The sequence below is a fragment of the Lampris incognitus genome, chromosome 14 (assembly GCF_029633865.1).
Source record: "Lampris incognitus isolate fLamInc1 chromosome 14, fLamInc1.hap2, whole genome shotgun sequence".
NCBI classification, from domain to species: domain Eukaryota; kingdom Metazoa; phylum Chordata; class Actinopteri; order Lampriformes; family Lampridae; genus Lampris; species Lampris incognitus.
In genome coordinates this window covers 48,507,905-48,531,872 of record NC_079224.1, presented here as the reverse complement: position 1 = coordinate 48,531,872, position 23,968 = coordinate 48,507,905, and the positions used below count along the sequence as shown (strand labels likewise).

General features: G+C 48.4%; 1 protein-coding gene across 1 annotated transcript in view; it reads right to left on the bottom strand.

Moving 5' to 3' along the window:
• pex5lb (peroxisomal biogenesis factor 5-like b) overlaps positions 1–23,968 on the bottom strand; it is a 94,714-nt gene that overhangs the window by 32,147 nt on the left and 38,599 nt on the right. The window contains exons 2-7 of the mRNA XM_056292739.1: positions 18,864–18,978; positions 17,261–17,443; positions 13,487–13,616; positions 13,233–13,317; positions 12,186–12,284; positions 5,050–5,169 (exon numbers count right to left, since the gene is read on the bottom strand). Of these exons, the coding sequence (XP_056148714.1) occupies positions 5,050–5,169; positions 12,186–12,284; positions 13,233–13,317; positions 13,487–13,616; positions 17,261–17,443; positions 18,864–18,978 (732 nt within the window). The remainder of the gene's footprint in view (positions 1–5,049; positions 5,170–12,185; positions 12,285–13,232; positions 13,318–13,486; positions 13,617–17,260; positions 17,444–18,863; positions 18,979–23,968) is intronic.

The following is a 23,968-nucleotide window of genomic DNA, read 5'->3' as shown; positions in this document are numbered from 1 at the left end:
AGGGCTGTCACGGCTTTCCTTTCCTCCATGGTTAGGTTGGAAGGAGGGAGTTTTGCATTGGACAGAGAGCTGCTGATACCTTTAACCTAAGCTGTTCCACCTCGGTTTCCGTTAGCTTGTTTTTCCTTATGGCTGATTCTGTGGATGTGATGAGGTCAACTATAGGTAGTTGTTTGGGTGTCATGGTGAAGTTCAGTCCTTTGGCTAAGACCTCCTTTTCTGGTTGGGTAAGTACCTTGTCCAACAGATTCTTGATCCATCTGTTCTGTGTTCCTTTTTTGTGGGATGTTCTGTCTTTTGTCTCCAGGTAAGTATATCTGCTTGGCTAGTGGTGTTGGTTCGTCGCTGTCAGTTTTGAAACTTCCTTGTCTGCCTTTCTTTGGTTTTGTGGTGTTGAGATAGTTGGGCTTTCTTGGTGAAATCAGTGATCCTCTCCAGGACTGCACCAGGCAAGTGGGATGTTAGTTGCTGGAGTAGTTGGTCAGATTTCTCCTTCAGCCCTTCAATAGTGAAATGGACCTGTCTCACTCTTTCATTCAGGAGTTGATTCTGTGCCTTCTCTATGATTCTGTCTGCTCTATGTCCTTTCATTGTGGTACACAGGCGCAGGCTAGTGGGTATGAGCCTGTGTTGTCTGCATCTCAGATTGAATCGCAAGTGGTTTCTGTAGTCTGCAATCTTCCGAGCCATCCTTTCATATTCCCTCACCATTTTAAGGGTGTCAGACCCAAATTGTTCTGCAACATGTCTGTGAATGTTCATTCATCCAGGTCATGGTTATCCAAAGGAATTGAATCGAGTGCAACTGGACTTGGTATATATCCGTGAAGACGTTTCGCCTCTCATCCAAGAGGCCTCATCAGTTCGTGCCTTTCTGAATAGACCAAGCTAGTCTGACTGGCTGGTGATGAAACTCAGATATTTATCCTCTTTGGAGTCGTTATCAGAGCTAACGATGTCCATGGCTCTTTGTGTTCCGATGTGTAGCAACGCCCGTCGTTATCAGAGCTATTGATATGCATGGCTCTTTGTGATCCGATGTTAAGCAGCGACGGTTTTCCTACCATTGTTTTATTAATTTAGAATGAATGTAAGTCATTCACCTACAGTAATTTTATACCGTGAAAACCATGACAGTTAACACATCTGAAGTCTTTTATTAATGAGGGTCCCTTTTCCTGGTAGGCAGAAAAAGAGGTGGTATGTCTGGTATTCAACTTCCCCAAAATAGCAAGTCACTTCACTGTTCATATCCCCCCCACTGGCTCCCAGTTGCTGCCCTCATAAAACCTTGATGTGCCCTTACAAAACAGCAACTAAAATAGCTCCCGCCTACCTGAACTCCCTCATTCAGGTCAACACTCAGTCCCACTCACTGCGCTCTGCCAATGAAAGCTGCCTGACACTTCCACCACAACGGGCCCCTAAATCACTAGCCAGACTCTTCTGTAGTTCCCTGGTGGTGGAACGAGTTAACAAACTCCATTCAGTCCACCGAGTCCCTCTCCATCTTTAAGAAATTAAAGACCCAGCTCTTTCATGAACATCTCCACACCTGACAGTATTAATAAAAATAAAAAACAAAACAAAACAAAAAACAACACTTCTATGCACCCTATGCATTGCCTTTGTGCACTGCCTGTTGACATCGATGTCGTATCGGACTTTAACCTATTTTTGTGGCACTTTGCATTGTTGTCTCCTGATTAGGTCCTTGCTTGTGTTGTATTAACTCTCAGATGTACGTCACTTTGGATAAGAGCGTCTGCTAAATGAAATTGCAATATTGTAAAGACGGGCACACACTGCTAACAGATAATGAGTCAATCAAAGAGGTGAAAAGAGCCGTACCAAGGGCCTTTTAAACCAGGACTCTAGCCCTCAGATGGATGTCCTCCAACAACTCCCTCAACAACCCAAACAGGAGGACATGTCAGCACCACCAAGGCTAAGAGAAGTCCAGGATGCCATCAGGAAGACGAAAGTAATAATAATAATAATAATACAAGGACCTAGAAGGAGGACAGTCATACTCGACCCCGAGTGACCGCTGATGATGATGGTGTGTGTGTGTGCGTGTGTGAGTGTACATATGTGTGCATGCGTCTTCTCCTGGATCGCCACCTTGCCGTGGTGGAGAATCTTGTGTGTACTAATGATCCCAAGAGCTATGCCGTCTGGAGCTTGGCTCTTGGTAGGGTCAGCCAAGGCGGATAGGTCAAAGGGGAGGTTCCAGATGAAGCACAATTCAACAAAGACCTCAACGGTGGAACTGGTGGAAGATAATGCCAGTGAAGGTGGATGAAGTCTGCAATAGAGGGTGGTCCCCAATTTTCTTGGGTCTCCATGGCATTGGACTCCGGCCACCCCCTGCCAAGTACTGTGTGGTGGTTGCAGGTGCATCAGCCATTCCACGTAAAAAGCTGTCACGCACAGGCGTCCTCCTGCAAGGATACCCACAAGTACCTAGAAGGAGGACAGTCATACTCGACCCTGAGTGACCGCTGATGATGATAATGATGATGATGATGTGTGTGTGTGTGTGTGTGTTCAATGTTGTTGACAGCAACCATATGTTTAGCTAACAGTTCAAGGACAAAGCAGTGCTGCCAGGGAGCAAGGAACCTCTTATACAACCACACAGCTCATAACACTCATACCCCCCCCCCACACACACACACACACACAAATGAGCCATACATGCCAATAACATGGCCAACATTCAACAACTAACCTCTTATCGGTGTGATGGCTGTTTCAGCATTTTTATCACAGGTTTCTTGTGTTTTGTGTACTCAACGTTAGCTTGAATAGACGCAATTGCCGCAAACAGATCAAAAATCTGTTTCTTCAGTGTTGTGGACCTGTGTTTCTCTGACTACGAGTGTTTGTTTCTTTTCCCATGATACTCTCTGTTCACCTCTGATGTGTGAATCGGATGGGTTTTGTCGAGCCAGCCACCTGAACACATGAGCCGGATGAGCTGCTCAGAGGACCGGTACTGGAAACAGCTTCTCTCAACTTAGTGCCCTTTAACTGTTGTAATGCTGTAGGGTAACTTTCCCAGTCAGAGTATTTACTCCCTGTCTGCCATCACTCCTATCCTTGGCTCTATATTCTACATAAGAGTTAAACAAATGATGGTACATTTGTTAAAAAACGCAACTGAGTAAGTTAAGATTTTTTTTCATGCAGAATGAACTGAGCTACTTTGACCCTTCAGAAGAGAGGACAGCAGCTAGTCTTGGTTGTAGTAATCTAGAACCTGTACTGTATAACTTGCCTCGTGAGAGAAGTGAAAGAGCTGTGTTCAGCTGGTAGTCATGTTGGTGAAGCCCTGGGAAGCGATCGGTGTCGGTTCTGTTCTTTTTCAACCAGTTTTTTTCCCCCACCATTTCACCGCCTACATAACAGGCCATGAACCAGTTTACATAAAGAAATGCATCCGCTGGTCTGTGAAGTGTCAATTCAAACAGGCGCCCCAACCAACCAGAGGGGGCGCTAGTGCAGCGACCAGGACACACCCACATGCAGCTTCCCACCCACAGACATGGCCAATTTTGTCTGTAGGGACGCCTGACCAAGCCGGAGGTAGAAAAAATATCTTTGCATTAGTTAGAGAACACTAATCAGTGATAAATAATATCCTTACGGGTCATTCCAGAAAGTTGAATCAGTTCATCTGGACACAGAGTTTAGTGGGAGAAACGTTTCATCACTCTGACATCAGTGTCAGCCGACTACAGGTATCCCCACCCTTTTAGACAGCACAGTTGCATAACGACTGAAACCAACTATCAGTTTCATATGTAAATTCCTGTGACCATTAACTAGAGTTACAGCAGTCATGTGTACTATTCACAAAGGACTGGGGAATAGTTGCAATCACAGCATTGTAAGATGGTGACAGATGTACTCTTAGCCCCCCCCCCCCTGGCCTGTAGATGGTGTAGACTGTGGAGTCCTGGGGCATCATTCGTTAATCATTCGTATGTACAGATTTGTTCTTACACACCCATGGGCTTTGTTAGCCCTGAACTTTGTCTCAGAGACCAGTGAAGAATCAGAGTAACCCCTGAATTTAGCCACCAACTGGCTAACACTGATGTCTTTTGCAAGCCTGGGTGATGGCTGGTTGCAAGAGGCAGACAAAAGCTTGTTTGCAGTCACGTGATTCTGATGACGCGCGAGATTCAGATGGAGGGCAGGAAGTGAAAAGCAGAATGGACGAGATGGAGCTAGTTTAGCCCAAACTGTGCTAGTCTAGACGATATTATGACAGAAAGGTGTAAACAGGAAGTAAGACATGTTGGACTTGATCTTGTGTTATGAAGAGGGATTTTTTTGATGAAGTGGTCACTGCACACACGCGTGTTATCTGACTCCGCCCCTCCCGACCGCAGGCGACAGTTCGCGAGCCACTTTTTACGGCGTTTTCGGTAAATTTCTTGCATTTTCCCCCCTCATGAACAACAACTTTTGGTGCTCAATAAAACTCCTTGTGGTTTCTCAGTTAATGACGCCAAACATAGTCATTTCGAAAGTTTGCGATCGAGGGCAGGAAGTGGTTGTCTATGTAGAAAACCACTTCCTGCCCTCCGTCTATAGTTTGTGACATCATATGCAAACAACCTATAAGGTTGTTTGCATGTTAGGGGGAAGGAATTACAAATAACCATCATGCTTTGCGCTGACTGTCAGACAATCGTGAGAGCTAAATAAATTCCATGGGTGTGTAAGAACAAATTTGTACATAAGAACGTTTGATGAATGAGGCCCCTGGCCTGATGAGGTAGCACTTCTGTGTTGTGCCATCCTCTTCGCCAGCATCTGTTTAGTTTCCCGGATGTACAAGTCACAGCAATCATGCCAGCACTTAACAGCGTACACTATATTGCTCTGTTTGTGCAATAGAGCAGTAGTGTATGCTGTTAAGTGGGAATCTTGACAATAATTGTAACTGAATTTTAGGTCATATAAGAATAGTTACATGGTACATGGAGTCAAACAAAGATGTCCCAATGTGTGACGTCCCATCACCCAGCTTACCATCTCCATTTGGGACACGCTTGGCGGGTCAGGGGCCTCGCTTTCCGACTCCTCCAGCCAGTTCCTCCGAGCGAGCTCCTCCCACTCCGCCTGCATCTTATCCCAGAACTCTGTGTCTGACTGAGGACGACAGAAGAAGAAGAATTACCTTGAGGTACTTCAGCACATTTACACTGATAAAATTAAATGGAACTTGGTGGGTGTCTTCTATACAGTTTTCAAGTTAAGTGAATTTTATTTGTGTAGCCCATTATCACAAATTACAAGTGTGCCTCAAGGGGCTTTACAGCTACACAACATCCTGTCTAATTGGATAAGGAACAACTCCCTAAAAAAACAGGGAGAAAAAATAGGAAGAAACCTCAGGGAGAGCGACAGAGGAGGATCTCTCTCCCAAGACGCACAACATGCAATGGATGTTGTGTTTACACAATTTACACAATACAGCACTGAAAGAAGATAACACAATTATAATGGAATTATAAGACATATGAAGAATATGATGAGGATGCCAGGCAGTGTCCGGGCGCCACCGGAACAGCCCAGGACCTGAGCCACGCAACCACCATCACTATGGAGACCTGACAGGAGGACAGAGGACACATGCACAGAAGAGAGACTCACATCACACCATTCACATACGCGAGCGAGGAGACGAGAAAACAGTCATGCCGGAGTAAGAGAAGGCTAGAACACAGCATGAAGTGGAGTGACCAAGTGTTCCTGATTCCTGGTTCATCCTCAAGTTTTCAGAGAAAAGCTCCAGTGTCATCTTCATCCCTCCTCATCTTCTAATTTACAACGGCGTCCACGAGAAAACCGTCGCTAAACATCAAGATGCGAGTCACTGGCATTTATTCATCGGAGCCCTGCTCCATGGTCAGACACGTTTTGTTTTTCTTTTGTTCAAAACCACACATGTTGACTGAAATATGAAGAGCTAACAAAAACCTCCACATGGCAGGTGCACACGCGCGGGGAACCGGGTGTTAACATGGACCATGTCAGGACGGGTTTGGCTCTAAAGCCATGGGTGGAAAAGTGATGCCAACAGTTTCCACCCTGTTCACCTCAGTACTGAACCAGTATTACACAGTAACAGTGTAGTAGTACTGTGTTAGTACAGTGTGTCCACTGTGCAGTACTTGACACGACTGAACCAATGTCACTACATCTGAACACAACACTTACAAGATAATAAAACATATAATAAAAATGTTATCCTAATGTCTTTTCCCAGAAAAAGGTGCTTGTCACGTGGGACCAGACTAGAACAGACTAGTACAGACTAGTACAGACATCACATGTGTCTTCTCCAAAGATTTTCAATGACTTTTCCATGTCTCCATAACCTTTAGCTTAACTCCCCAGACCAAAAGAGACTGTTTTTAGAGGTGCGTTTAACACACTAAATGATGTTAAAAGTCGGGGTGCCCGGGTAGTGTAGCAGTCTAGTCCAGGGGTGGGCAGTCTTGTCCAGAAAGGGTCGGTGTGGATGCAGGTCTTTGTTCCAACCAAGCAGTTGCACACCTGTGTCTCCTAATCAAGTTCCTCAGCAAAGACTCTACTGGTTGATTAGTGGGATCAGGTCAGATCAACTGCTGGGTTGGAACAAAAACCTGCACCCACACTGGCCCTTTCTGGATAAGCTTGCCCACCCCTGGGTTACCTATCAACACAGGGATCGCTGGTTCAAATCCCCGTGTTACCTCCAGCTTGGTCAGGCGTCCCTACAGACACAACTGTTTGCAGCAGCCTCGCCCAGTACCGTCCATGCAGTGTCTTTGTCCACAGCGGCGTCTAAGTTTGTCTTCATTTGATGGCTGGGAGAGCTGGTGCTGGATAAGCTGGGAGAGCTTGGTCTGCTGCATCCTGTGGGCCCAGGGACCACGGCCCTGCCTGGAGCTGTGCCCGAAGAGGTAACACTAAGGGCGGTCTGGCAGGATGCGGAAGCGGGGCAGGCTAAGCTAACTGCTAGCCCATGCAGATCAGCAGTTCCGGTAACACCGAGGGTGGTCTGGCGGCAGCCTCACCCAGCCTTGACTGTGTTTTTAGTGTCATCGTGTGGAGTGCAGGGAGGGATGTTGAAGGTGTCTGGCTGGGAGAGTTGGCCTTGGGTTGGATGAGGGAGCCTGGTCTGCTGCATCCTGTGGCCCCAGGGACTCCTGCCTGGAACCGCACCTGAAGAGGAAACACCAAGGGCGGTCTGACAGGACGCGGAAGCGGGGCAGGCTAAGCTAACTGCTAGCCCATGCAGATCAGCAGTTCCGGTAACACCGAGGGTGGTCTGGCGGCAGCCTCACCCAGCCTTGACTGTGTTTTTAGTGTCGTGTGTGGAGTGCAGGGAGGGATGTTGAAGGTGTCTGGCTGGGAGAGTTGGCGTTGGGTTGGATGAGGGAGCCTGGTCTGCTGCATCCTGTGGCCCCAGGGACTCCTGCCTGGAACTGCACCTGAAGAGGAAACACCAAGGGCGGTCTGACAGGACGCGGAAGAGGGGCAGGCTAAGCTAACTGCTAGCCCATGCCGACCAGCGGTTCCGGCAGTCATCCTGGTCCTGGCTGGCGTTCTTTCTCTGGACAGTGATTTTGTTTAGTTTGGATCTGTGTGTAAGTGTGGGTGTGTGTGTTCTTGTAGTTTTTGGATGTGTTGTTGTCTTTGTGTTGCACTGCTGTGGGCTGCGATACGGCATTTCGTTTCATTTCATGTGAGCAAGTGCATGAAGTGAAACGACAAAGTGTTCCTGATTCTGGTTCCTGATTCTGATCTGTACCTGCATTATCTAATTCAGGATCATGGGGGTTGAACTCTGTCCCAGCATGCACAGGGAGAAACCTTGAACAGGTCAACAGTCCATCACAGGACACACGCACGTTTCTTCTAATCAGTGTCGGCGTCCTGTGGCTTTTGACCTTTGACCTCCTTGCTTTCATCTGTTTGCAATCTCAGAAGTGGAGTTTGTTTGAATTTTGCTCTGATTAAAGTCACGCTACATGAGCGCTTTAGCTTAAGGACTAAGTGTTTAATTTAAAAGTGAGATTAGACAAACAATGGTTCATTTAGTGAGAGTAGGGGGCGGGACCTGCTATGCAGTCAGGCACGCGTCACTCAGAGGAGGGGAGGCTGTGATTGGTTCAGGTTTGCTGGCGTGGAAGAGATTAAACACATCCACTCAGTGTTTCCAAATGAAATGAGGTCTGGCTTTGAGCTGCAGCTCAAATCACTTCTCAGTCCTCTTAGACACACACGCACAGCCACACACACGGGCGCACACACGGGCGCACACACGGGCGAGGTGGTGAGAACGGTGTTAAACGACAGGGTGACGGCTCGGGTTTCAGGGACAGTGTGGGACAGACAGCTGTTTCATATTCTTCATTCTCTCATCAGCATGTAACTTGTGTTCAGTTATTATCTAAATCATCCTGTCTCTCTCTCTCTCTCTCTCTCTCTGTCTGTCTCTGTCTGTCTGTCTGTCTGTCTGTCTGTCTGTCTGTCTGTCCATCTTCTCTGTCTACGAGTCTCTCTCTCTGTCTGTCTCTGTCTGTCTGTCTCTGTCCATCTTCTCTGTCTGTCTGTCTCTCTCTGTCTGTCTCTGTCCATGGTCTCTGTCTGTGTCTCTCTGTGTGTCTCTGTCTGTCTGGCTGTCTGTCTGTCTGTCCATCTTCTCTGTCTACGAGTCTCTCTCTCTGTCTGTCTGTCTCTGTCCATCTTCTCTGTCTATGAGTCTCTCTGTCTGTCTGTCTGTCTCTCTCTGTCTATCTCTGTCCATCGTCTCTGTCTGTGTGTCTCTCTGTGTGTCTCTCTGTCTGTCTGTCTGTCTATCTCTGTCTCTCTCTCTGTCCATCTTCTCTGTCTATGTGTCTCTCTGTCTGTCTCTCTCTCTGGCTGGCTCTGTCTATCTGTCTCTCTGTCTCTCTGTCCGTGTCTCACTGTCTGTCTGTCTGTTGCTGTCTCGGTCTCTCTGTCTGTCTCTCTCTCCAATTCAAATTCAAATGTGCTTTTATTAGCATGACAAATATACATTGGTATTGCAAAGCATGTTCACATAAAGGACAAGAACAGTACACAATACAGAACACATGCAATACACATCTTTTTGCCATCGTCTGTGTGGCCCTGTGAGTGTGTGTGTGTGCGTGTGTGTGTGTGACTGTGTGTTTGGGGGGGGGCTGTCTTTGTGTGTGTGTGTGTGTGTGTGTCTGTGTGTGTGTGTGTGTGTGTGTGTGTGTGTGTGTGAGTGTGTGTTGTCCCGGTCCTCCCCGTTGGGAAGGAGTGCGGGGTATCACACACTGTCCCTCAGACGGTGGCAGGCTAGAACATACTGTGCAGCCACAGTACAGCTGTCTCTGTGTTCACCTAGTGTGTGGGGCAGTTTTCTGGGGTTCGGCAGGGCAGTGAATGTGGGGTGTCTCTCCTCAGATTTCTGAAAGTAGTAATCACGGATTTCCCGGAATGTCTTGCATTCAGCTAAAAAGTGCAGCTCTGTCTCGACAACACTGTCTTCACACTGTTGACAGAAACGTTCGTCTTTTGGCATCCGGGTCTTTTTATGTCTGCCTGTTTCTGTTGCTAAGCGATGCTCACTGAGTCTGTTTCTATGGCGATGCTCACTGAGTCTGTTTCTATGGCGATGCTCAGTGAGTCTGTCTCTATGGCGATGCTCAGTGAGTCTGTCTCTATGGCGATGCTCAGTGAGTCTGTTTCTGTGGCGATGCTCACTGAGTCTGTACTTCGTCAGTATGTTTCTCAAATGTGTTTTTTATTTGAATGAGGTGATCTGCTAATGTGTCCTCTCTGTCTAGGGCCAAATAGCATTGCATCTTGCTTTGGGGTTTTGTTTTAGATTGCCGATATTCATAATAATTGTCTTTTAGGTTTGAGGGAATTTGTTGAAGCCGATATGTTGTGTGGTTTGGACCTGGTCTTATGTCTCTAAAGTGTTAGTATGTGTTAGTGGAACAGGATGGCTGAAGACCAGGTTGGTAGGAGAGTTCTCGTCTTTGCTCAACTCTTGGTATTGCAAGACTTTATAATGGATAGAGTGTGGGTCGCTGAATGTTAGATGTTTCCAGAATGTGATTGCTCTTTTTTGAATGTTAATCAGAAGAGGATATTGGCCTCGTTCTGCCCTGCATGCATTGTTTGTGGTGTGCCGATGGGCTTTAAGAATGTTTTGTCAGAATCCAACATGCAGGGTCTCAGTTGGATGTTTTTCCCATTTATCTTGTTCTTGACTTTTATCTTCCCCCCATTTATTTATAGTTCTTCCCATTTATCTAGTTCTTAGCTCTCTCTCTGTCTCTCGCTCTCTGTCTGTCTCTCTGTCTGCGTGTCTCTCTGTCCGTCTTTCTCTGTCTGCGTGTCTCTCTGGCTGTCTCTCTGTCTGTCTCTCTGGCTGTCTCTCTGGCTGTCTCTCTGTCCGTCTTTCTCTGTCTGCATGTCTCTCTGTCTGTCTCTCTGGCTGTCTCTCTGTCTGTCTCTCTGTCTGTCTCTCTGTCTGTCTCTCTGTCCGTCTTTCTCTGTCTGCGTGTCTCTCTGTCTGTCTCTCTGTCCGTCTTTCTCTGTCTTCGTGTCTCTCTGTCTGTCTCTCTGTCTGTCTCTCTGTCTGTCTCTCTGTCTGCGTGTCTCTCTGTCTGTCTCTCTGTCTGCGTGTCTCTCTGTCTGTCTCTCTGTCTGCGTGGCTCTCTGTCTGTCTCTCTGTCTGCGTGTCTCTCTGTCCGTCTTTCTCTGTCTGCGTGTCTCTCTGTCTGTCTCTGCGTGTCTCTCTCTCTGCGTGTCTCTCTGTCTGTCTCTCTGGCTGTCTCTCTGTCTGTCTCTCTCTGTGTGTCTCTCTGTCTGTCTCTCTGGCTGTCTCTCTCTCTGCGTGTCTCTCTGTCTGTCTCTCTGTCCGTCTTTCTCTGTCTGCGTGTCTCTCTGTCTGTCTCTCTGTCTGTCTCTCTCTCTGTCTGTCTCTCTGTCTGCGTGTCTCTCTGGCTGTCTCTCTGTGTGTCTTTCTCTTTCTGTCTCTTTCTGTCTGTCTCTGTCTGTCTGTCTGTCTCTGCGTGTCTCTATGTCTGTCTCTCTCTCTGTCTCTCTGCGTGTCTCTCTCTCTGTCTGTCTGTCTCTCTGTCTGTCTTTCTCTGTCTGCGTGTCTCTCTGGCTGTCTCTCTCTGTCTGTCTGGCTCTGTCTGTCTGTCTGTCTCTCTCTGCGTGTCTCTCTGTCTGTCTCTCTGCGTGTCTCTCTCTCTGTCTGTCTGTCTCTCTGGCTGTCTCTGTCTGTCTTTCTCTGTCTGCGTGTCTCTCTGTCTGTCTCTCTGTCTCTCTCTGCATGTCTGTCTATCTGTCTGTCTCTCTCTGTATGTCTCTCTTTCTGTCTGTCTCTCTCTCATGCAGCCACTCATGTTCATGTCCTTCGTGTCTCTGTTGTGATGAAGTTTGTGGTGTCGGTGTGAAGTGTTGTGTTTTGTGCAGAGGCAGTGAGATGTCGTGCGTCTCTCCTAAACCTTCAGCTAAGCCGAGGACACGAGAGGACATGAGAGGACACGAGAGGACATGAGAGCACCAGGAACATCCCTGTGAAAACACACCGTCAACCATGACTTACTGTCTTCTCTCTCTTCACCTGCCTATCACCCCTCTGTCCCTCCCATTTATCAGGCAGATAGTCTCTCGGACAGACAGAGAGAGAGACACGCAGAGAGAGACAGACAGCCAAAGAGACAGACAGACAGAAAGAGAAAGACACACAGAGAGACAGCCAGAGAGACAGACAGAGAGCGAGAGACAGAGAGAGAGCTAAGAACTAGATAAATGGTAAGAACTATAAATAAATGGGAAGAAGACAGACAGACAGAGACAGAGGGAGACAGATAGACAGAAAGAGACAGAGGGAGGGAGACAGACAGACATACAGAGAGAGACACAAGAAAGCGAGAGAGTGAGACACAGAGAGAGAGAGAAAGAGACGTGTCAGCGTTTCTCAGGCCGGCATCATAAATCTGTCTGAGTGCTGATTCATAATGTTCTGAAAGATGAGCTGCAGGACACCAACACAGATGTGACAGGGGTCTCCTTTCCACTCAGACAGATGTGTGTCTGTGTGTGTGTCTGTGTGTGTGTGTGTGTGTGTGTGTGTGTGTGTGTGTGTGTGTGTGTACCTCAACAGCAGCCTTCGCTCTGACAAACTCTTCCTCCAGAGATCGGTTCCTGGTCAGGAGAGACCGCGCTCGTCTCCGCTGTCGTACTGCACTGATGTCCTACAATCACCAGATGGTCAGAAACACACACACACACACACACACACACACACACACTGCAAGGTCAGTGGACAGCTGTCCCCCGTGGGTGTAGGTGAGCAGCGCTGGTCTGTACAGGAGGCCAGATAGACGTCTCCACTCGTCAGAGAATGTCACCGTGTCTCTGCTGGTTACCATAGTGATTTTCCCCTCTTTCTCCCCAGTTGTACTTGGCCCATCACCCCTCTCCTCTGAGCCGTCCCGGTCTCTGCTCCGCCCCCTCTGCTGGTCCGGGGAGGGCTGCAGACTACCACATGCCTCCTCCTATACATGTGGAGTCACCAGCCGCTTCTTTTCACCTGACAGTGAGGAGTTTCACCAGGGGGACGTAGCGCGTAGGGAGGATCGTGCTATCCCCCCCCCCCGAACAGACGCCCTGACTGACCAGAGGAGGCGCTAGTGCAGCGACCAGGACACATACCCACATCTGGCTTCCCACCCGCAGACACGGCCAGTTGTGTCTGTAGGGACGCCCGACCAAGCTGGAGGTAACACGGGGATTCAAACTGACAATCCCCGTATTGGTGGACAATGGAATAGACCGCTGGGCTACCCGGGCGCCCATGTTTATCACATCTTATTACATCTTATATTATAATTTCCTATTTTATTCAATCTCATCTCATTTATCATGAATCTAATCTAATTTAATCTATCTGCTTTTATCTCAGCCCATCCTGGTTCATCGCAGCTGTCAGACGCTAACGGCCTGCTCCCTGCAAGGAGCATTTACTTGCATGCCTGGACTTTTACTACTGCTGCGCCGGTCAGGCATGACTGCAAACCACAAGTAGTACAAGTGCTACGGTGGACGTAGTAGTGGATGTTGTATTTTAGTAGTGGTACACAGTAGGAGCAGCAGTCATAGTAAATGCAGTGGTAATAGATTGTCATGAAGGAGACGGTGACCTGTGAGGAGGAGACGAGGTCCATCTCATCAAAGCTGCGAACTTCACAGTTCTTGTTGGACGGGTCGGTTCTGAACTCTGCAGACCTGCAGCACAAAAGAAGAGTCAACGAAATGAAACATCATCACAGGAGTGAAAGTTTCTGTGATCCCTCTCACTCCTGTAATGTCACCAACAGCCTCAACAAACGGATCACGAGTCACGTGCTGTGGCTGGACGTGTGCTGACATGTCATACTGGTTCTGTTCTCTTTACCACAGGAGTTCGCTGGAGGAGTGGTGGGAGGTGCATCTCTTCTCGTATTTCCTCCTCCAGCCTCCGCCGACGCCAGCGTCCAGCTGGAGGTTCACCTCCTCCCATCTCTCCAGCGGGGAGCAGAGACTTACTGGGTGACATGGAGATGGAAAACAGCAGGAGAACATTAGAGAAGGTAAACACCAGAGAGTTGTTTCCTGTCCCCAAGACTTGAATTCAAGCTTTGGGTATTCGTTAATTTTTCCAACTGAACATGTGAATATTGTTGTCTGTCTGTCAGACGATGAAACTAATCAAGGCCTCAGACAAGTGGCGGTGAATGAATGCAGTCACGGCGATCATGTGTTCCCTTGACAGAGCTCTTGAGCTGGTGCTACGAATCAGGTGACTGTTGTCAGGGCAGGTTCACACGGTCGTTAATGTTTCTGACATAGCAAATGACAAACGAAGCAACACGCACTGCTGACACTGAAACACAGTCGTATTTGAGTAGGTAGCTTTATGTTCAAATATTTTGACAATAATGCATGTCTTCAATGCTTAATGCATACTCGATAATCCAGGTAAGGAAATCACAGGAAGTTGAATCAGTTCATCTGCACACAACGTTTATTGAGAGAAACGTTTCCTCATCATCTAAGTGACCTCTTCAGTCTGATCTGACTGCAGGTGTCCCCACCCTTATAAACAATACAGTGGTATAACCACCCAAACCAGCGTTTGGTTTCATGCAAATTGCTGTGACCATTAACCATTAGAGTTAGACCATTAGAGTTACAATGGCCACCCCCCCCCTCAGTTCAGGGATGGTCGTTCCCTCTTCACATAGATGGCCTCTTCGACTCCCTGTTCAAACCAGCGTTCCTCCCTATCAAGGATGGTCACATCCTCATCCTTGAAAGAGTGGCCACTGGCCTGTAGATGGTGTAGACTGTGGAGTCCTGGCCTGTAGATGGTGTAGACTGTGGAGTCCTGGTCTGTAGATGGTGTAGACTGTGGAGTCCTGGTCTGTAGATGGTGTAGACTGTGGAGTCCTGGCCTGTAGATGGTGTAGACTGTGGAGTCCTGGCCTGTAGGTGTAGACTGTAGAGTCCTGGTCTGTAGATGGTGTAGACTGTGGAGTCCTGGCCTGTAGATGGTGTAGACTGTGGAGTCCTGGCCTGTAGATGGTGTAGACTGTGGAGTCCTGGTCTGTAGATGGTGTAGACTGTGGAGTCCTGGCCTGTAGATGGTGTAGACTGTGGAGTCCTGGCCTGTAGATGGTGTAGACTGTGGAGTCCTGGTCTGTAGATGGTGTAGACTGTGGAGTCCTGGCCTGTAGATGGTGTAGACTGTGGAGTCCTGGTCTGTAGATGGTGTAGACTGTGGAGTCCTGGCCTGTAGATGGTGTAGACTGTGGAGTCCTGGCCTGTAGATGGTGTAGACTGTGGAGTCCTGGTCTGTAGATGGTGTAGACTGTGGAGTCCTGGCCTGTAGATGGTGTAGACTGTGGAGTCCTGGCCTGTAGATGGTGTAGACTGTGGAGTCCTGGTCTGTAGATGGTGTAGACTGTGGAGTCCTGGCCTGTAGATGGTGTAGACTGTGGAGTCCTGGCCTGTAGATGGTGTAGACTGTGGAGTCCTGGCCTGTAGATGGTGTAGACTGTGGAGTCCTGGTCTGACGTGTCAGCTCTCCTGTATTGTGCCATCCTCTTGGCCAGCGTCTGTTTGGTTTCCCCAATGTACAAGTCACGGCAATCCTCTCGGCACTTAACGGTATATTTTCCCCCATTATCCAAACCACTTATCCTGCTCCTCCGAGAATCGTCACCTTAACGTGGTGGAGGGGTTTGTGTATCCCGGTGATCCTGGGAGCTGTGTTGTCGGGGGCAATAGCCCCTGGTAGGGTCTCCCAAGGCAAATTGGTCCCAGGGGAGGGGTGAGGCTAAGAGTGATTCCCAAAAAACCCAATGGATTTACACCAGCAGAGTTACAGCACCTCGCCCGAAAAAGGAACACTGGGGCCCCTCCTGGAGCCAGACCTGGGAGGGGAGCTCGCCGGCGAGCGTCTGGTGGTCGGGCCTTGGCCCATGGGGCCTGGTCGGGCCCAGCCCGAAAAAACAACATGGAGACACCACCCCGTGGACCCACCACATGTGGGGATGAGCATTGGGGTAGGGTGCAATGCAGGCTGGGTGGCAGGCAAAGGCAGGGACCGAGGCGTGCCAACGTCCGGCATCGCAGATTGGTCCTTGGGACATGGAATGTCACCTGTCTGGCAGAGAAGGAGCCTGAGCCAATCGGGTTTCAGAGAGCAGCAATATCAATCTGAAATCTTCTCAGCTCTCGGGCGATGACGGCAGTACACCATTCAGGTCGATTGCTGGATTGATTGTCCGTGAGGTTTCATGTGTTTCAGGCTCCAAAATATACAAATTTCTGTTTCTGACTGCATGGTGTTGATCCTTCTGGATGCGGTGCTCCAGACAGGAGATATGAGGCGGACTATGTTTAGGACACCTTTTCTAGCCCCTTCCCCAAATGGGGTGAGCAGAACAGATCCTAAATAGGGCTGCTCAATCGTGGGTGCAGCAGCCAAGAAGCCCCTCTGCCTCAGTCCCAGAGCTTAGCGACTGATCATAGACCCACCACCTGTGTGCCAGGTTGTGGCTAGGGGCTGCCAGACTTCACTGTCCTGCCCCTGTCACCTCTTCCTGATCACCACAGGGCTTTGGCCCAGATTGTTTATGGGTTGATCCTTGTGGGAGGATGCCTGCGCGTGACAGCTTTCTATGTGGCGAGGCTGATCTGCTTGCAGCCACCACACGGTCCTTCGCAGGGGTTGTCAGAGTCCAATAGCATGGAGAGCCAAGGTGATTGGAGACCCCACCCTCTGTTGCGGCCTTCATCCGCCTTCACTGGCATTTTGACCTGAAGACATCTTCCGCCAATTCTGCCATTGAGGTCTTTGTTGGATCGCGCTTCATCTGGAACCTCTCCTTTTACCTATCTGCCTTGGGTGACCCTACCAGGAGCCAAGCTCCAGACAGCATAACTCTTGGGATCATTAGTACACGCAAGCTGCTCCACCACGACAAATTGGCGATCAGGAGAAAACACACACACACACACACACACACACACACACACACACACACACACACACACACACACACACACACACACACACACACATACATAGTAGCACATACACACCCACACATATTGTAACACAACATCATCGGCAGTCACTCGAAGTCGAGTATGACTATGCTCCCTCTGGGTCCCTCTGGGTCCTCGGGTGGGTGTAAAGGCTGATCCTGAGGCCACAAAATGGAGGATGCCTGTGTGTGACAGCTTTTTACGTGGAATGGCTGATGCGCCTGCAGCCACCACGTGGTCCTTGGCAGGGGGTGGTCAGAATCCAATAGCATGGAGACTCAAGACGATTGGGGACCACCATCTGTTGCAGCGTTCATCCGCCTTCACTGCCGTTGTGACCCGGGCACATCTCCTGCCAGTTCCGCCGTTGAGGTCTTTGTTGGATCACGCTTCGTCTGGAATCTCCCCCTTTACCAATCCACCTTGGGTGACCCTACCAGGAGCCAAGCTCCAGACGACATAGCTCTTGGGATCACTGGTACACGGCATGGTGGATTCCAGGAGAAGTAACACACACACACACACACACACACACACACACACACACACACACACACAAACACACAAAAACAAACACATAATGAAAAACCCCATTCAAGTACATATAGACTGGTAGACATGTATTAGGACTGACCTGAGTCCAGTGAGTTCCTTTCTGGGGAATGGGGACTCAGGGGGAGGCCGGGGCGCTCCACCTCCACCTGGATCAGCTCTGTCTCCTCAGGCCTCCTCCTGGCCACCTCCTTCCTCCTCTCTCTACTCCCACCACCCGCCCCTGGCTCACTCAGGTCCACCAGGTCTACTGCTGTGGACAGAACTGTGGGTGGGAGGGGTGGGGGTATTATTTATATTTCATCAAGTCTGAACCTGGTTCTTATCAAATCCTGACTACAGACAAAAGTACCTCTAATAATACTAACATAGTACCACAGTACATACTGATACACATGGTACACAGACAACCGTACCTCTAATAGTGCTAACATAGTACCACAGTACATACTGATACACATGGTACACAGACAACAGTACCTCTAATAGTACTAACATAGTACCACAGTACATACTGATACACATGGTACACAAACAGTACCTCTTACAGTACTAACATAGCACCACAGTACATACTGATACACCTGGTACACAAACAGTACCTCTAACAGTACTAACATAGTACCACAATACATACTGATACACATGGTACACATACAACAGTACCTGTAACAGTACTAACATAGTACCACAATACATACTGATACACATGGTACACAGACAACAGTACCTCTAACAGCACTAACATAGTACCACAGTACATACTGATACACATGGTACACAGACAACAGTACCTCTAATAGTACTAACATAGTACCACAGTACATACTGATACACATGGTACACAGACAACAGTACCTCTTACAGTACTAACATAGCACCACAGTACATACTGATACACCTGGCACACAAACAGTACCTGTAACAGTACTAACATAGTACCACAATACATACTGATACACATAGTACACATGCAACAGTACCTCTAACAGTACTAACATAGTACCACAATACATACTAATACACATGGTACACAGACAACAGTACCTCTAACAGCACTAACATAGTACCACAGTACATACTGATACACATGGTACACAGACAACAGTACCTCTAACAGTACTAACATAGTACCACAATACATACTGATACACATGGTACACAGACAACAGTACCTCTTACAGTACTAACATAGCACCACAGTACATACTGATACACCTGGTACACAAACAGTACCTGTAACAGTACTAACATAGTACCACAATACATACTGATACACATAGTACACATGCAACAGTACCTCTAACAGTACTAACATAGTACCACAATACATACTAATACACATGGTACACAGACAACAGTACCTCTAACAGTACTAACATAGTACCACAATACATACTGATACACATGGTACACATACAACAGTACCTCTAACAGTACTAACATAGTACCACAGTACATACTGATACACATGGTACACAGACAACAGTACCTCTAACAGTACTAACATAGTGCCACAGTACACACTGACACACATGGTACACACACAACAGTACCTCTAACAGACTAACATAGTACCACAGTACACACTGGTACTGATAGGCATGGTGGAGGAGGAGAAGAGAGGTGAAGGAGAGGAACCTGGAGGAGGATGGAGGGAGGTGTTAATTACAGATGGAGGTTACCTGCTGTACTGGAGGAGAGCGGCGGGACCACAGGACCATCGATCCGGCTCTCAGACAGGAAGTCATCTATGGATGGACTTAGCAAAGGACGACTCTCCTGCTGTTCCCCCACCAGCTGACAGACAGAAATGAAGAGTTGTTTATCAGAGTAGATAAAACCCACAGCCAGCAGGGGGCAGGTGTCTCTGTCAGCAGAGGAAACCATTAAAAGACCATGACATGAGGGTTTTTTGAAGACGTGAGGCTAGCAGGCCCAGTAAAAACATGATGCAAATCAAAACAGCGCCTTGCTGTTGCCAGTCAGCTGCAGCAGAGAGGGCCCCCAGCTGGTTTGATGTGGTTGTACGTTTGTTTGCAGTTAGAATGTTTGTCAAGTGTTTCATAATATCTGAGCCCGTCAGTCCTGCATTTCTTCACACATAACATCAGACACCGTTCGTGTTTGGATGTTATCTGGATTATGAACCGTCCCATCACATCCTGTCCATCTGTCCTTCTCGTTTACGTCAGTGATCCCATCTCATTGTCACGCGATGCAGATGAAACGAGCGAATGGGCAGATGTGAAGTCGTCAATCACCAAACGTGACGGGTTTGAAAGAAAACTTGAAAAGTTCTTTCCAGAACTCGTGGCCTTCAGAGACACCAATGTTGTTTTGCAGCAACCATGAGATGTTTACAAATCTCTTTTTTGGGGGGGGGATTGCCCCCCCTTTTCCTCCCCAATTGTACTTGGCCAATTACCCCACTCTTCCGAGCCGTCCCGGTCTCTGCTCCACCCCCTCTGCTGATCCAGGAGGGCTGCAGACTACCACATGCCTCCTCCCATACAGGTGGAGTCACCAGCCGCTTCTTTTCCCCTGACAGTGAGGAGTTTCACCAGGGGGATGTAGCACGTGGGAGGATCACGCTATTCCCCCCAGTTCCCCCTCCCCCGCGAACAGGTGCCCCGACCGACCAGAGGAGGCGCTAGTGCAGCGACCAGGACACATACCCACATCCGGCTTCCCACCCGCAGACACGGCCAATTGTGTCTGTAGGGACGCCCGACCAAGCCAGAGGTAACACGGGGATTCGAACCGGCGACCCCCGTGTTGGCAGGCAACGGAATAGACCGCTATGCTACCTGGACGCCGATATTCACAAATCTGCCTGGACTATACTGGACTCCAGTATCCCAGTACAGTTACCAGTGTATTTGTAAGGCTATGTACTGGTGTGACGGTGGCCGTGAAGCCCCTGATACCATGACAGACGGTCTGTGGACTGGCTGATCTAATCCTAATCCACGCATCCAGCCAAACCACAGGTGACGTTTGAAGCAGCCATCTGCACCGCTGGCGTCTGCTGCCCAGAGCCTTTCTGTCAGCCACAGCCATGTCGTTAGTATCACCTCCTCACTTAAAAACACACGACACATGCTCGTCCTCATTTCAGAGTTGTGGATTTGTAAGATTCAGAGAAGACAAAATGTACTGACAAAAATTTTTTAACCACACTTTTTTTTTTTTAACTTTGTTTTGGATTTTCCAGCGCCAGCTCTCGCCGCCATCAAACGAAGACAAAACTTCAATTGCAGACGTGGACGAAGACACTGCATGGACAGTACTGGGTGAGGCTGCTGCAAACGTGAGTTCACGCCGCCATCTTCCCACACTGGGAGCGGATGCTGGACTGTAACGCACGGCAACATGGTGCAAGGATCTGTACTGAACATCCGGCAGCTGAAAGTGTCCCAGATCTCCCGTGGCCTGCATCCTTACCAGACATGTCAACCACTGAGCATGCTTTGGATGTTCTGGACCGGCCCAGACGAGAGCGTGGAGTCCTGCCAGTTATCACATGGAAACGTGAGTGACTTGTCCAGTTTCTCTGGGGAGTAAACTCAATACTAACACTACAATTAAGTTTTAAAATTTTGAATACAATGAAAAGCTAGCAGAGAGGGCAAGCTGAATTAATGCATACTTCACACACACACACACACACACACACACACACACACACACACACGTCATATCTGACCAGAGTAATCCTGTTCATATTCATTTCATTCTCTATGTAATCCAATGCAGCTTGAGTGCAGGAAGGAAAGCGAAGCCTCCTACAGGTTCATTTCTGAGAGATCACATTGAAGTGGCTTCTTTTAGTGTCACTGTTGCTGTTGATCATATCTCATTTACATTTCAACTGACAATGACAACAAACTATCGCCTGCAAGAGTGATGAAACATACAGTCGAATGACATGGCGACTTTTTCGACGTAATAAGATGTCATCCGTTTGAAAGACAAAATTCTCTACTGTTGGAAATGAACTGAAAAATCTTGTTTGCAGGGAAAATTAGGTATTAATAGTGTTTGATTGAACACCCAGCCACTGAGGATGCACAAGCCAGTGCATTCTTAGTGCCGGTCCCAAGCCCAGACAAATGGGGAGGGTTGCATCAGGAAGGGCATCCGGCGAAAAATCTTTGCAAAATCAAATATGCAGTTCATAAATCAGATTTCCATACCGGATCAGCCGAAGCCCGGGTTACCAACGACTGCCACCGGTACTGTTGTCCAGCAGGGTGCCAATGGAAATTATGCTACTGTTGGGTATGGGAGGAGGAGAGGGGGAAGGCATGTGCAGAGGCAGCAGGAGAGGAGGAAGGGTAGGAGTGTGGAGGTGAGAGTCGGAACTTTGAATGTTGGCACTATGACTGGTAAAGGGAGAGAGCTGGCTGACATGATGGAGAGGAGAAAGGTAGGCATGCTGTGTGTGCAAGAGACCAGGTGGAAGGGGATTAAGGCCAGGAGCATCGGAGGTGGTTTCAAACTCTTCTACCATGGTGCGGATGGGAGAACAATGGGGTAGGGGTAATTCTGAAGGAAGAGTATGTCAAGAGTGTGCTGGAGGTGAAGAGAGTGTCAGGCAGAGTGATGAGTATGAACCTGGAAATCGAAGGTGTGTTGATGAATGTTATCAGCGCATATGCCCCGCAAGTTGGGTGTGAGATGGAAGAGAAAGAAGAATTCTGGAGTGAGTTGGATGACTTGGTGGAGAGGGTACCCAAGGAGGAGAGTGGGGATTGGAGCAGATTTCAATGGACATGTGGGTGAAGGGAACAGAGGTGATGAGGAGGTGATGGGCAGGTATGGTGTCAAGGAGAGGAATGTGGAAGGACAGCTGGTGGTGGATTTTGTGAAAAGGATGGAAATGGCTGTGGTGAATACATATTTCAAGAAGAGGGAGGAACACAGGGTGACGTACAAGAGTGGAGGAAAGTGCACACAGGTGGACTATATCTTATGTAGAAGGCGCCATCTAAAAGGGATTGGAGACTGCAAGGTGGTGACAGGGGAGAACGTAGCTAGGCAGCATCGGATGGTGGTCTGTAGGATGACTTTGGAGACAAAGAAGAGGAAGCGAGTGAAGGCAGAGCCAAGGATCAAATGGTGGAAGTAGAAGAAGGAAGACTGTTGTGTGGAGTTCAGGCAGGAGTTAAGACAGGCACTGGGTGGTAGTGAAGGGTTGCCAGATGGCTGGACAACCACTGCAGAAATAGTGAGGGAGACACCTAGGAAGGTACTTGGTGTGTCTTCAGGACAGAGGAAGGAAGACAAGGAGACTTGGTGGTGGAATGAGGAAGTACGGCAAAGTATACAGAGGAAGAGGTTGGCAAAGAAGAAGTGGGATAGTCAGAGAGATGAAGAAAGTAGACAGGAGTACAAGGAGATGCAGCGTAAAGCAAAGAGAGAGGTGGCAAAGGCAAAGGAAAAGGTGTATGGTGAGTTGTATGACAGATTAGACACTAAGGAAGGAGAAAAGGACTTGTACCGATTGGCTAGACAGAGGGACCGAGCTGGGAAGGATGTGCAGCAAGTTAGGGTGATGAAGGATAGAGATGGAAATGTGCTGACAAGTGAGGAGAGTGTGCTGAGAAGGTGGAAGGAATACTTTGAGGGGCTGATGAATGAAGAAAATGAGCTAGAGAGAGAAGGTTGGATGATGTAGGGATAGTGAATCAGGAAGTGCAGTGGATTAGCAAGGAGGAAGTGAGGGCAGCTATGAAGAGGATGAAGAGTGGAAAGGCAGTTGGTCCTGATGACATACCTGTGGAGGCATGGAGATGTTTAGGAGAGATGACTGTGGGGTTTTTAACTAGATTGTTTAACACAATCTTGGAAAGTGAGAGGATGCCTGAGGAGTGGAGAAGAAGCATACTGGTACCGATTTTCAAGAACAAGGGTGATGTGCAGAACTGTAGCGACTACAGAGGTATAAAGTTGATCAGCCACAGCATGAAGATATGGGAAAGAGTAATAGAAGCTAGGTTAAGAGGAGAGGTGATGATCAGCGAGCAGCAGTATGGTTTCATGCCACGAAAGAGCACCACAGATGCGATGTTTGCTTTGAGAATGTTGATGGAGAAGTATAGAGGAGGCCAGAAGCAGTTACGTTGTGCCTTTGTAGATTTAGAGAAAGCATATGACAGGGTGCCGAGAGAGGAGGTGTGGTATTGTATGAGGAAGTCAGGAGTTGCAGAGAAGTATGTGGGAGTGGTGCAGGATATGTATGAGGGCAGTGTGACAGTGGTGAGGTGTGCAGTTGGAATGACAGGTGGGTTCAAGGTGGAGGTGGGATTACATCAAGGATCGGCTCTGAGCCCTTTCTTGTTTGCAATGGTGATGGACAGGTTGACGGATGAGATCAGGCAGGAGTCTCCATGGACGATGATGTTTGCAGATGACATTGTGATCTGTAGTGAGAGTAGGGTGCAGGTGGAGGAGAGCCTGGAGAGGTGGAGGTATGCACTGGAGAGAAGAGGAATGAAAGTCAGTAGGAGCAAGACGGAATACCTATGTGTAAATGAGAGGGAGGACAGTGGAATGGTGAGGATGCAAGAAGTAGAGGTGATGAAGGTATACGAGTTTAAATACTTGGGGTCAACTGTCCAAAGTAACGGGGAGTGCAGTAGAGAGGTGAAGAAGAGAGTGCAGGCAGGGTGGAGTGGGTGGAGAAGAGTGTCAGGAGTGATGTGTGACAGAAGGGTACCAGCAAGAGTTAAAGGGAAGGTTTACAGGATGGTAGTGAGACCCGCTATGTTGTATGGTGTGGAGA